General features: G+C 40.6%; 1 protein-coding gene across 1 annotated transcript in view; it reads left to right on the top strand.

The window, feature by feature from the left end:
- fam189a2 (family with sequence similarity 189 member A2) overlaps positions 1-11694 on the top strand; it is a 31041-nt gene extending 19347 nt beyond the window's left edge. Inside the window, exons 7-11 of the mRNA XM_083900814.1 lie at positions 98-233; positions 491-548; positions 3853-4023; positions 7814-8154; positions 11055-11694. Coding sequence (XP_083756940.1) covers positions 98-233; positions 491-548; positions 3853-4023; positions 7814-8154; positions 11055-11372 — 1024 coding nt within the window. The 3' untranslated portion in view covers positions 11373-11694. The remainder of the gene's footprint in view (positions 1-97; positions 234-490; positions 549-3852; positions 4024-7813; positions 8155-11054) is intronic.
- Positions 11695-14791: the final 3097 nt, after the last annotated feature.

Raw genomic sequence — 14791 nt, 5'->3', positions numbered from 1 at the left:
GTTTTATATGTTTATGCTGTACTAATAATCAGATTTGTTTTGATCGTGTGTGTTATAAACGAGGCTGATCAGCGTGTTAGTTGTTGTTTACTTTCAGGATGCTGGGGAACAGTGTGATCCCTCTCCCTCATATCTATGGGGCTCGAATCAAAGGAGTGGAGGTCTTCTGTCCACTGGACCCCCCACCTCCTTATGAGGCCATCGCAGGAAGCTCCACCAATGCTGTCACACAGGTATACTCCAAACTAACTGAGGAGACAAACGCTGTAATGTTCTTGTCATTTTTTAAGTGATTGAAATTTAGTATCGGAAGCCGATTACAGTCGAGTAGAGCCGAGCCGAGTAGTGCTAGAACTATGGAACAATGGAAAAGCCCCAAAACACCTCTGCACCTGCTCTGGGCTCCAGTTCACAGCCTCACAACCATTACTTTTCCAGTGATTTAGACACATCAAAACAAGAAAACCAGTATGATCTCTGTTCATTTCAGGAGACGGAGCAGGCTGTGACCCCGGCGACCACTTCACCTCCACCAGCCTGTGTTCAAGGTATGTATGTATGTATGTATGTATCTATGTGTCAAATAGTTGGTTCAGTTAAATATAATTTAATACACAATAGTGCTGGGCACTAGGTTAACGCACATTAACGCATGACGCGCTTCCATGACGACTGACCGGAAAAAGCGGAGCGTGACGTAATTTTTACGAGCCGCGACACCGGAGTCCTGGCATAGTTTACCAGTTAGCTCCTTTAGCTGCATTAGCTCGTTCAGCGCCGTTGGCGTGCCTACAGTCGAACTGGAGCGCTCTGTTTATTAAACGAAAAAAGCAGTGCTACAAATAAGCGGCGTACCTGTGAACTGCGTATGTGTGACTCTGTTTTTAAAGTATAGCGTTACTTTAGAGACTCATTTTAAAGCGAACCTAGACCAGAAGTTCCAATTAACGCTGTTTTTTAGTGTGTATCTGCATCATTACCTTGTTTATGAAGCCCTGAAGTTTCGAAACAAACAGTTCAGCCATTGCTGAGAACGCTGTGTGTTATTGTAATCTCGGGCTCAGCGAGATCTCTGAAAAAACCCGGTCCGGTTACGTAAACAGCAGTTCTCCTGAACAGCAGATCGTCCTGCTCCGGGCACTAGTCCGGGCACATCCGGTTGCGTACATTGTACCGTAGAAGAAGAATAACGTCCGCTGTGGAGGTGTTTCACGAGCGACAGTGTCTTCTGACTCCGGGTCTGGAATCTGGAGGAAGGTATTTTGGGCCATTCTTTCGTTTGATGGTTTGCCCCAGCACAACTTCAACTTTGTCACTGATTCCTGGACATTGTTCTCCAGAATCTGCTGATATTGCAGACTTTCTGTAAATCATCCATCCATCCATCCATTATCTACCGCGTTATCCTCCACCAGAGGGTCACGGGGGGTGCTGTGCCTATCTCAGCAGACATTAGGCGATAGGGGTACACCCTGGACAGTTCGCCAGTCCATCACAGGGCCACATATAGAGACAAACAACCATTCACTCACACACTCACACCTACGGTCAATTGAGAGTGACCAATTCACCTAATCCCCATATCGCATGTTTTTGGACTGTGGGAGGAAACCCACGCACACACGGGGAGAACATGCAAACTCCTTGCAGAAAGGCCCTTGTTCCGAAGATGTTCCAAACGGGGCTTGAACCCAGGAACCCGGGTCTTCTTGCAAGAGTGCTAACCACTACACCAACCGTGGGCCCTCTGTAAATCATATAAACTTTATTTCACTCAAATATCACTGTGCCACCGCAGGCACTACTGAAATACGTTGAAGTGGCTCTGTGGTGTAGTGTGGATGGATCAGTCTGTTCCTGAATGAGCTGATGATGTACTAATAACGCTCAGCTCGTTGCTAAATCATTAGCATCAGAAAAGCTGTCATTCACACATGATTCAAGCACATCAGCACATGTTTGTGCTGGAGCAAGTGAAACAATAACAAGAAAAAATTTCCCTGTATGTGACTGAACACTAACATTACGTAGATAAAAACTCACCCATAAGGAGATAAGGTGTCACGTCATCATTTCAGACAACTACTTTGTCTGTCCTGCTCTCTTTCATCCGCTGAATAATCATCTGTTTGTTGTTTTTGTGACGATGAAGTCTGCTAATACGTTAGCATAAAGATCGCTAGCTTAAAATGCTAACAGTCCACTCACCGAGCAGAAGTGAGATCTGTCTCTGTCTTTGTTAAGAAGTTCAGCCACATATTAATTATTGTCCTGTTCTCCTTGCCTTCCTTTGATCAACAAAGCTTTGATGACAATTGCTTTGATTTCGCACTGCACACACTCAATAACTGCTGGAAAGTTCCACACTCTCTCTTTCCCCCTCTCTCTCTCTCTCTCTCTCTCTCTGTGCGTGCATATTAATTAGCCATGTGTATTCTCCGTGACCGTCTGGTCTGATTAGACGAAAAAACAACAAAAGCTCTGGAATGTGAGATCGCCACACCCAAACTAGGAATGATCAAACAACCTTAATTCAAATAGAATTTAAGACCCACAAGCAGGGGTCGCGTTAACCGAATATTTTCCGTCATTGACCGTTTTTTTAAAACGGCGACGGAAAAATCTGAGGGCCATCCGTCATTTTGACAGATTGCAATTCACACCCCTGACCACTTGGTGGCGAAGAGCATATTAAAGTAATTGGCTCTTGTAGAAGAAGAAAAGTAGAAAAGAGGAAAATATCACGGCAGTTGAGTGTCAGAAGTTTCTTTAAAAAGCCCAATAACGATGTTGATAAAAGAGGTGAAAAAAGAGGGATAGATGCAGATGAAGATGAAGGACAAACTCAGCCCTTGGCCTCGGCGGAGCTAGGAAGCGGCAGCAAGGAGGTGAGGCGGAGTACAGAGTTCAGTGGGAGCGGGAGTTCTCCTGGCTGAGGACGGTGCTGACAGCGCGTTAAGAGCTATGGACAGGAGGCTTTGGAGCGCGTCTGTGACCCGCTCATATTTCACTATTCATTGTTCATATGTAGCTGCTGGGGCCACAGTCAGATGTTTTTGTTACTGCGGAGAAAAAGTTACATATTCTTCATATTCTGCTTGATGTGTGTATCCACGGTGTGGATTATTTGTTCAGCTTTTTTGGACTGAATATTCATTAAAAATGAATTAAAATTAAATGCAATTGAATATTTATTATCATTTAAAAAATTCAAGTGACCGGTAAAAATTCCTTATGACAGGATTTTTATGACCCTGTCAGTCAAAATGACAGACAACAAAAAAGTCTAGCGCAACCTCTGCCCACAATACTGTGATTTGAAGCATGTATTGGCTTCTTATAAACTTCAAGTTGAACAATTTTGAAAAAAAACGAAAATCCCACATTTTGAAAAAAAAACTTTTTTCATGTTTTACTCGTTTTGCGCTGGGCCGATTGCGCCCCCTTTGTCCGTGGTGGGTCACATATATGTGCAACAGGACCACTCTACGTGAGCTTTAACAATCCGGAGTCACGTAAACATGACGTCACGCGCGTCTTTTTCCGATCAGTCATGGAAACGTGTCATACATTCACGCGCATTAACGTTGACGCCGTTAAAGTGCCCAGCACGCTAAGTGCTCTGTCTGCATGCTCCACCTCAACATTACTACTCACCTTTCTGTATTATTATTATTTTTATTATTCTAATTAACGATAGCTTTGGAAATCTGCAAAATAAAAACATTTAACTGCGGCTGCTTTTATGTCGAAGATACTGTTAGTGTTATATGAGTATGTTTGCTTAATTTCTCTTTACATTTGGACGAGAACGTTCGCCAACTTCTCAACTCGTTCTGTGTTTTCATTCAGATGTGAGTCTCCAGACGGTTTCAGTGTCACGGGGTGTCGTTCCACAGGCTAAACCTCAGCTCCCGCCTCCTGCTCCTCCTCAGCAACATCCTTCAGCACCTGCTCCCAGAAAGAAAGCAAGACTCCGTCGCTCCAACAGTGACCCAGTGTTAATCGACCTGGCTGCTAAAGGTGGGCTTTTTTTAATTTTTAATCACAATTAGGTTATGGGACTACAGTGCATAATTTTTAGCTTCAATCAATCGACACTGTTCTATTAGCAATCATTGTTTTCAGGTCATTTGAGAGTTGTTTTAAGTAGGGATGGGACTTTTTTGTCGACAAATCTATCGACAATCGACACGTTCGCACCTCGACAAAAAAATTACGAGTAAAAAAAGTCGAAGTGTCACAAACACGTAAAGTTCACAACCACAGAGGTTGAGGAAGCTGTGCACATAAAGGTGATCCTGCAGGGAGCCTGCGCTCTGTGCATGATGGTGCGCGCATCGTCGGCTCGTTCTCTTGAGTGACTGTGCGCATCCAAGCGTATGTGTGTGTGTTTGTGCAGTGCGAACGAGGTTGTGCTTAAGTTTAGGACGGGGGTGGGGGACATGACACAAGCGCTACACAAATGAAGACGGCATCTCACCCAGTCAGGATCACTGTACTTCACTCTGGTGGACACCTAACGAGCTCAGGTTCAAAAACCTGAGCCGTCTGGCGAGTGGTGACACACGCGTTCCAGCGGAGAGTCCGATTTCTTTTCTTTTTTTTTGCCTCTCATATTTATTATCGCTGTTCTGATGGTCAAAGTCGACAAAAAATTTGACACGTGGACCTCGACAATTGACTCTAAAAATGTCCCATGTTGCCACTCTTCAGAGAAGATGCAAAGAGGACAAACACTTACAATTGACCTCCTTAAATACCATTTCTCATGATTGGATTCACCTGTGTATGGAGATCAAGGGTCACTGAGATTACCAAACCAATTTTGAGTTCTAATAATTAGTGCTAAAGGTATTGATATCAATAAAATGACAAAAACTAATGCACATGCCTAATTTTGTTTAAATAATTCTTGCACACTTTCTGTAAATGATATAAACTTTATTTCACTTCTCAAATATCACTGTGTTTGTCTCCTGTATGATATATTTAACTGAAATGTCATATCCAAACAACCAATGATTTATAAAGGAAAATCATGAAAATGTACGGGGTGCCCAAACTTTTGCATACCACTGTAGTGTTGATTCTCTTTCCGTGTTGGTTTTCATTTTACTTCAAGGTCCAATATATAAGTTTGTTGTTTTTCTGTCGCTCAGCTTCTTAAAATCCCTCACGTCTCTCCATTTTCAGCTACCATGAATCAGTCTCTCCTCTCTGACTGACTGCAGGCAGGTGACTTTTTTGCGTGAATAATGTCCGGCTTTCATATTAGAGGCCAGCGCACACCAGAAGTAAACAAACTTTAATTATTTTATCGTGTTAATCTAGGCTATATTAGTCGCAAAGATTAACCTTTATTTTACCGGGCAAATAACTTAAGAACACATTCTTATTAACGATGTTGGCCTGACCAGAAAACAATAGAACGGGTAAGGAAAGAGGGAGAAAGCAAAAGATACAAACATCAAACTAAAGAAAGAGATTTTTGGGGGCTAAATGTTCATATGTACGCGTCTCATGGATATGGTAACTAAATGCAACAGGGAGTCTGAAACCAGATCATAGGCTTGATAATACCACACAGAAAGACTGTATTTACTGCTAATTATCCATTAACGAACATCCATATAAATGGATCAAAAAAGAATAAAATGGCTGTGCTGTTATTTCTTGCACTTAGAGAGTAGTTCCATCATTGGTGCATACCATTTAATTCAATCATTTAATTCAATCATTTTCCATATAAAAAAAAAATTGTGCTGGGCATGTTAACGTGTTAACAGCCGAAACATTAATGCACATTAACGCATGATGCGTTTCCATGACGACTGACTGGAAAAAGATGTGCGTGGTGTCATGTTTACGTGACTCCCAATTATTAAAATGAGTCTCTAAAGTAACGCTAAGCTTAAAACACAGAGGCACACATGCAGTACACAGGTACGCTGGTTATTTGTAGTGCTGCTCTTTTAGTTTAATAAACAGACCGCTCCACTTCCATTGTAGGCGCACTAACGTCGCTAAAGGAGCTAACGGAGCTAACTGGTAAAGGGTGCCTGGACTTCGGTGCCGCTGCACGTAAACATGACGTCACGTGTCTTTTTCCGGTCAGTCATCATGGAAACGTGTCATGCGTTAATGTGCGTTAACGTTGGCACCATTAACGTGCCTAGCACAAAAAAAAAAAAGCATTGATAAACATTAGCCACTTCTGCCCTGATGAGTAAATATCTGCAGTTACAAGCTCTATGTGGATTATCTTGGTATCAAATCTTGAATCTTGGTCGTAGAGTGATAAAAATGGTACCGCTGGAATCTGAGGATTCTCCGCTGTCCAGCCGACACGTTTTTTTTGTTTACATAATCACGCTGACGCTCCGGTGCTGCTTTTCAATGTGTGTGCTGTAACATTTTTTTTCGCTTCTGCTGGTTTGATCCGTCTGTAATTTAACTGTTTTTCATGAACATAAGAATGGTTTATATGAGCTTTTAGCTGAGTTTCTGACCTTTCTGTGGGTATGCAGCATGTCTGTGTTTGTTAAAGTTAGACATGGTTTTATGACGCTTTTGTCGCTGCGTCTGACGCTGACCCCAGTACCTGGGGCAACCATGAAGAAGTGGTTAAAGGCAGGGGTTAAAACTAACTTTTTTCACCACCTTCCTGGAAAACATTTTTGAACCGCCCAAATCGTCCCGAATCATCCCGAATCTTCCTCAAAACCTTTAAATTTTGAGTTGTTACTTACTGATAATATAATAAAAACACAATACATTATGTTGATAATAAATAATATATTTATTTCCAGACTAGATTTGTTGTCGATAACTTGTGGATAATTTACTTTTACGACTATAACTAGAAAAGTCGAGTATGATAACCAACAATCTCGGTGTGGTGAGTATACAGTTTAGGTGTGTTATTACCTTGTTTCAACAGAATAATTGTGTACGGCTGCTTACGTTAGCAAGCTAGCAGACGATGCTAATCTGCTTACCAGTTAGAGTCTAAACAATAAGATGAAAGTGATGGAATCGCTTAACATAATAATAATAAAAGCTTTCTGCCCCCGAGACTTGCGCACATCGTGCCGAGAATGATGGTGGTGATTAAGGTTACTGACTTACCTCAGGCTCTGTGTGGTAAGGTGGGTCACCATCACTCCCAGATCGTTCTTAGTGGCTGGGGCCTGGCTGGGCTATGTGGTGGGGCTGGGTACACTCAGACTCTTTAGGCTTCAGCCAGCGCAACATCGTATCGAGAGTAAAGCAACACAGCACAGTGACTCAGTTGAGCTCGAGCGGCAACAGTATCTCAGCTCGAGCGGCAAGCAGTGCGAGACATAGCATTGTTGCTGTCTCTGTGTCTCACTGACACAACACAAACGCGGGCGCACCAGCCATTTACCGGTTCACATAAGTATTTTCCACCGACCGCTAACCCGTTCTGGTTCGCAGAAAGTGTTGAAAACTTAAACAGAAAAAATAAGTCAGTCAAAATTCTCTTTCGTCCCGAGGTTGACCCGAGAGAGAATATTGATCCTCCCAATGGCAATTAATTCAGTCCCCAGGACGACGGGACGCTGTTTATTTTAATCCCTAATTAAAGGCATTTAAACTAAATATGTGTTGGAGTTTGTAAAATTAAAACGTTTGACAGAAACATTTGTATTTATTAATGTCGATAGCTGCCCTTATCTTATCTTGTGATGCAGAATGGTTTTTAAAGCACTGTGTGCAAATGAAGAAATTGTTATACAGTGTGATGATAATTGGAGACTGAAGAATCTTCCTGTGATGTTTTCTGTAGTGTGGAGAAGCAGTGAAGCCCCCCCTGCTCCTTCTCCCCAAACAACAGATTCCTCCACCCAGACCTCCCAGCCTACACTGGCTTCCCACTCCCAGGGGCAGGTCACACTGCGACGGAGCAACAACGACGGCAGGAACCCCCGCCGGCCTCGACCGTCCTCTATGGTGGACTACCAGAGCTACAGACACACACAGGAGCTGGTCAGGAAGATCCTGGAGCAGCCAGCCACACAGGGTCTGGCCCCCGAGGTCCAGGAGCTGGTGGAGAGCATACGACATGTCCTGCAGTCAGATCAGGAGCACATGGAGGAGGCGGTGCGCTGTGCCAGTTATATAGAACAGGTAAGAGCAACCAACTAGATCTCTAAACCGAGGCAAAGTTGTTGTTTTTTACGGTTCTTCCTCATGAGGGGAGACTAGACAACCGCATTAGTGATGATGATTGGCAAATGTCATTGTAAGCCAATCAAATTAAATTAAATCCAATAAAATGCCACAAGTGAGTAAACGATCAACAACAGGAAACCAGCCGTCTTAACCTAGAAGTATAGCCAATACTTTTCTGTAAATTAAAGGAAAGAATTTATACATTAAATGAACTTTATGACCTTGACAAAAAGTGCTTCTCCAAGTCAGTGTCAACCAATTCCGACCTATTGAAGACGAAGACAGTGGCACGCAATGAAAAACAACTGAAGCTTGATTTTTTTTTTTGTCTCAGACCGAGCTTAACAAACTGGTAGCACAGGTGTGTTTGACTCACTTCATCCCACAGCAAATTCATTAATTATTTGTATGAACTGTCCATTTCATCATAATATTCAGATTTATGATAAATAATTGAACATACACATGCATTTTAATTTAAATTTCATTTCTTTTAAAGACGGGGTGGAGGTGAGGTCCAAAATCTTTTAGTATTTAAAATGCAACGCAATGGTTACTTTCCCTAGTAACTAGTTACTTTTGTAATTTGTAACTCAGTAACTAATTCAGTTACTTTTGGGGGGAAGTAACCAATAACCAGAGCCGGACAGTAATGGAGTACACTTACTTGTACAACTTTGGGGGATCTGTACTTTACTCGAGTATCATTTTCAGGGAGTACTCATGACTTTACTCAAGTTCATTTGAGAGGCAAATATTGTACTCATTACTCCACTACATTTCTATCCATAACCGTGAGTATCCGTTACTTCTTCTATAAAAAAAACAACTCCATAGTGAGATTTAGTTAAGAGGCGAAACCATGGACAAAACAATGGATGAAGATGCAGAAGGTCCATCCCGGGAATGTGCCAACATGTGGCCCCACCTCGCCAGACTTTGGCCAGATTTGCTGAACAAGTTAATTATAGTGTTCTCTTCAAGTGTTTGCTGTGTTTGCAAAACAAAACTTCATCACCACCTACAAAAATTAAAGGTGCATTATGTAATAAATCCAAAGCAACTGGCCATAAAATCCTCCTAATATGTCACAGACTCAGGAATAATGTTCATATAACAAACTGAACTCACCAACAACAACAGTACAGACAAAATAATTGCATTAATAAAATATTTTGCAGAACATGTTTTGAAATCATGTTTTGCATGTGGCGCCACCTACCGCCATCTAACAATCATTGGAGTCAGTAGAATCTCAGCTGCCGAGCAACCACGGGTTGCCAGTTAAGTCTGAGCTATAATGGCGGCGAAAACGAAACCCAAAAGACCTCGGTAAATTTGAGTGTAGTAACTGTTTTTGGCCACATTCTTACATATGGCGCCTTTAATCTTCCAACTTGAGGAAGCATGTCAAGGTGCGTACATTGAAATAAACGTCCTTACATTTCTAAGCAAGAGCGTTGCCATTGTGTTATTGTCTTGTGGGCAAGTGAGAAATGTAAAATAAAGCAACATGGTAAAAAGATGAAAATGACTTGATTTTACTTTCAATTCCTTTTACATTCTTCAAGGTATTACATTAACATTTGTCATAACTCAATGTAGGACGTTTCTATACGTAAATGTAAGAACTGTGGCAGTAGTATATTTAGAAAATATACCCGAAGTACTTTTAAAAGCAAGTACTTCAGTACTTGCTACTTAAACTTAAGTAGACATCTGACTGTAGTACTTTTACTAGTACTTGAGTAAAATTTAGCAAGGGGTATCTGTACTTTTACTCAAGTAATGAAGCTGTGTACTCTGTCCGCCTCTGCTAGTAACTGTAACTAATTACTTTATTAAAGTAACATTTCCAACACTGTACACTATCTTAAGACTATGTCTGCTTTTTTATTCTGTCATTAGACTCTGAAACTGAAGTTTTTAAATCACTCTATCTTCTGCTCCAAAGTCCATAGAGAAAAATCTGTATTTCCAGCTTGTAAGGACACAGGATCTGCTAGTCTAATGTGACCTTGTTTTATTAGTTTGTGTTACTATGGGAAATTTTAAGAACGATTTAAAACACAGAAGTCACAAAATAACACATCTGATCTTTTTGATTGAGGCAGCAGTGGATAAATAGCTCCTGTGTGCCGTGATTGGAAATGTTCTATTCATATTTTTCATTTTCGCGTTTGGTGCAGGCTGTGAACACTTTCCTAAGCTGCTTACATAAGGAAAAGACTGTTAAATGGTGATAAAAGGACTTTATCAGATTGGATCAGATTAGCCTTTCATTAGCTCACTCAGCACCGGCTATGCACTGTGCTGAGTGAACTGTTCCAGTTCAGTTTGGTATACAGTACGACACATATTCAGTTGCGTTTCCTTTAGGAATAGTACCAGTACACAAAAGTTCTATTCTTTGGCACCATTCCCTCAGGTTTGGGTCAGCTACGACAGTCAGCTACGACAGAAAAAATTCACTTCCTTGTAATCCGCGTTTCTTCAAGGCCCGCAGGCTATTCTCATACAAAGTTTGATGTCTTGATGAGACAAAAAGAGCTGCTGGATGTTCTCCTTTGTTGTCTGTTTTGTCATATTCAATGCCGTCGTTTGTTGTCGTACTGTTCTCAGTTGAAGCGCAAGCCTGACCCAGGCCTTTATCATTCTAAACCATACCGTACTGTACTGTAATAACCCAAACTGTGTCATGATGGATTACCTCATACAGCCACTATTATTCCGTTAATCAATCATTTCCAATACGCTGGCATTTAAATAAAAGGCCTTTAGTAGCTAATAAAATTAAAAATATTAAAATGTGTTTTCTCTATGCAACATCTTTACATTCCTTCTTCCTCTTCCAGGTGTTCACTGACTCACGAATGGGTCCCACTCAACCCAAACCCACCCAGGAACAGCAGCCAGCGAGCACATCCTACCAGACTTTTCCCCACCAGCGCAGGAGAAGACCTGGCCTGCTGCACCTTCAGAGCTGCGGCGACCTCAGCTCATTCACCTGCGCGGCACTCGAGTCCTTGGAACATCGAAGAAACAGTCGAAAAGGTGCGTCAAGGGCAGAATCCAGAGCGAGTTCCAGGTCCGCTTCAAGAACAGGATCCCGTCCGGATCTTCCTGATCGGCCTCACAGTCTGATTGGAGTTTTTAGAGAGACTGTGCTTTGAAGCCAAATGGTGTTAGCATATTGTATTTGGCAACAGAGCTGTCTTATCTGTGACTAAACATTTTTTAACCCATGGACTGCAACCATTGACGAGTGTGTATGATGTGTGCAGATGATTGTGTGAGATGTGTGGGCATCTTTTTTCAAAACATGTCCGGTCTCCAAGGATGTAACATTGATAGAGATTTGAACATAGAAGCTTGTATTCTGGTAAATTAATGTGAGCCTTGTACAGACGTGTTGTCTCGATGCTGTCGACGGTTAAAGACAGACGTTGCACCTTGTTAAATAGTGATTTGTGAATATGAGCTATACAAATAAAATTTGACTGACTGATTGAAATGATAGCAGTTCTTTTATGTATTATCACAAGATTATTTAGGTGTAGATTTTATTTCAATAGATGAGCCTTTTGTTAAAGTAGACATTTCTCCAAGTTAACCTCGTTCCTTGTCGTCGTAATGAACTGTGACATGCTTTGGTCAAAATACGTTAAGGATGAAGCACCACAGCAGTTCAATCACTCTGCAAAAACAGCCCTGTTCAGAACGCTCGCTTTTGAGTGCCTGTCTCTTTAAATGCAAATGAGACACAGGAAACTACGTCGGCGTCACTGAGGCTCAGGCAGCTAACAGCAGTTAGCATTTGGAAAAGCCATCATTTGTAGACTCTCGCCGGCACATTGCCGTCATGTATAAAATGTAAATCCTCTGAGGCTGGAAGTTTGTGTAAAACTCAGTGCTGCACTGTGCAGCCAAGAATAGAACACTTCACAGACTGCCTTCGCCTGCACTCTCGCGTTTTTTAGGGACAAAGCGGAGCTTCACGAGACAACAATTCCAGGAATGTGTCATTGTGAAGTCACAATGAGTGCGGAAGTCCACTTAATTAGAAAAATAATTAAAATCAACGTAATTAGACTGAGGCGGACCACAAAAACATGAGTGAGTGATCTTTTTTCACACTTTGCCTTTAAGTATTAGAATGATTAAAAAGTTGATTTTGCATAATATGTCTCCTTTAACAAAGTTAATTTTAAGTTATGGCCAGTTTTGTCCCTTGGACAAAAGTGTCCCTGCCACAATGACACAGCAGTGGCACACTGCATACACACAGGACATTTACTTGGGGAGGGGGTAAAAAAAAAAAAATCATGCATTAATCTTTAAAGTACTCTTTAAAGTACTTTAAAAAGCACTGCGCAAATCATCGTCCTTCTCCAAGTCTTTTATTGTTGCAAATACATTCTGGCTCTGGTACAGGAATGAAGCTCCAATTGCAAGAACACCACAGAAAAAGCTTGCAAATAAATCTGCCCTACAGGAATGTTTTTTTTTCATCTTGGATGTTTACTTTTCTTTTAGACACACTGAGAGATCACATTTCAGAGTTTACATTCAGAATGAGTGCACTTGTAAAGACTTGCTTGCCAACCAGGTTGCCTGCCAGCAATTTTGAAGTGCTTTTATTTCCCAAGCTTAAAGGGGATAGTTCAGAGTTTTGGAAACAGGGGAGTGTGAGTTTCAGTGTTCAGTGGGTTTTCATGTGAGCAGGGACTGCAGAGAGAAAATGTGCCGTAGAACAGTGTTTCCCAAACTTTCTATACTTTCTAAAAATGACAAACTGACCAAAATCATCAGAAGTTATGACAAGCAAATTGAAGCGACTTATTTACAGCCATATCTGTTATATTTAATATTGTTTTGAATAGTTAAATCATTTACAAGAGATGTTTTGGAAAAAAATCTCTTAACTAAAAGTCAATTTGGCTGCATCTTTGGGATTTGTATTGATATTTTTCAGCTGGGACTTCTTTAAAACATGTTTTATGGTCTCTCTGTTGCCCCCTGTTCACAATGTTACACACCCCCACTTTGAAAAACCCCAAACTATCCTGGTAAGCCAACCAAGCTTTATATATATATATATGTATATATATATATATATATATACATACACGCACACACACATATGTATGTATATATATATGACAGTGTCCTTAATTCCCCTGACCTTAAATGACCTTTGAATCAACTGCCGATCCAAACACACAAAACAAAACAACCATTAGAAGATATATAGCTTTTCTATAATGTTCATCTACATGTGTGTTATATATATATATTCAGCTGGTCTGGTCTTTTAACATTAATACATTGCTTATAATCACACACGCGCACACACACACTGGAAGAAAGAACAGCACAGCGTTATCGCACAGCCACAGACAAACGCGTTCACGCGGCTGCCGTGTCCTCTATCACTTTAACGTCATAAAAAGTCCTATGTTAGTAGTAGTAGTAGTAGTAGTAGTAGTAGTAATAAGGCCATGATAAGGTTAAATAATGTGGACTCATAATTTATAATAAGCTGTGTTTTTGTTTTCTGAAGTCGCTGATGTGTTGCAGCTCTGTATAACAAAATCATCCAGACAGAAAACAGCAAATCAAAGCTCATCAGATATTATGTAATCCCAGAGAAACTGGAGGGGACGTGAGGAGTTCATGCTGGGTTCAAATAGGAGAAATGAGGCTCCATTAATTCACAGAAAATACAGAATCAAACATTTAAAAGCTTTTAAGATCCTATATTTCAATAAATTTGCGTTTAACTTAAACAGTGTTCCCACAGATCCTTGAAATCCTTGAAAATTTGACATTGGTCATTGAAAGTTCTGGAATTTTGTGCAAGAAAGACATTAAGTTGATATTTAGGTAAACGTGTCCTTTGTTACAACGCCACCTACTGGTTACATGTACGAGGCCAAATAAAATGACAAAGACTGAAATGGGTTAGGACACACACACACACACACACACACACAGGTGACACTTAACTAAAGTCACAATTCCCAATTAAAAGCATGTGATAATGTCTAAAAAATAGCCTTTGACTTATAATTTAAGTATTTTTTCTCCACAATAATTTTGTAGAAACTTGTTGCGTTGGTCTATGAAACATCTGTAAGACTTTGTTTATTGAAATAAATAAATATGTTGCAGTGCATACAGGTAACTGTATATGATCTACTATATATGATCTTTTCTCAATTAATCGAGTTTGGTCCATGAAATGTGGAAAAAAAATAATTTTAGGGCTGCAACGATTATTTGATTATTCGAGGGTTAGGGTTAGGGTTAATTAACCCTTAACCCTTATAGTTCATGATTAATCATGAACTATTCTGGTTATAGATTCATCGGTTTGAGTGTACTCTTTTTAACACTAAAACACATCTATTTAAATGTTAATATTAAATATTAACATTTAAATAGCTGTGGAGCAAAGAAACTGGACAATTTTTCCAGTTTCTTTGCTCCACATAACAAAGAAATGGAGTAATCGATGACGGACGATCAAAATGCTTGACGATTCATTTAGTAACTTATTAGTAATCGATTAATAAGCCCTAGTAAACAT

This window comes from Microchirus variegatus, assembly GCF_963457635.1.
Source record: "Microchirus variegatus genome assembly, chromosome: 14".
Taxonomy (NCBI): Eukaryota; Metazoa; Chordata; class Actinopteri; order Pleuronectiformes; family Soleidae; genus Microchirus; species Microchirus variegatus.
This window is presented reverse-complemented; position numbering and strand designations above follow the sequence as displayed.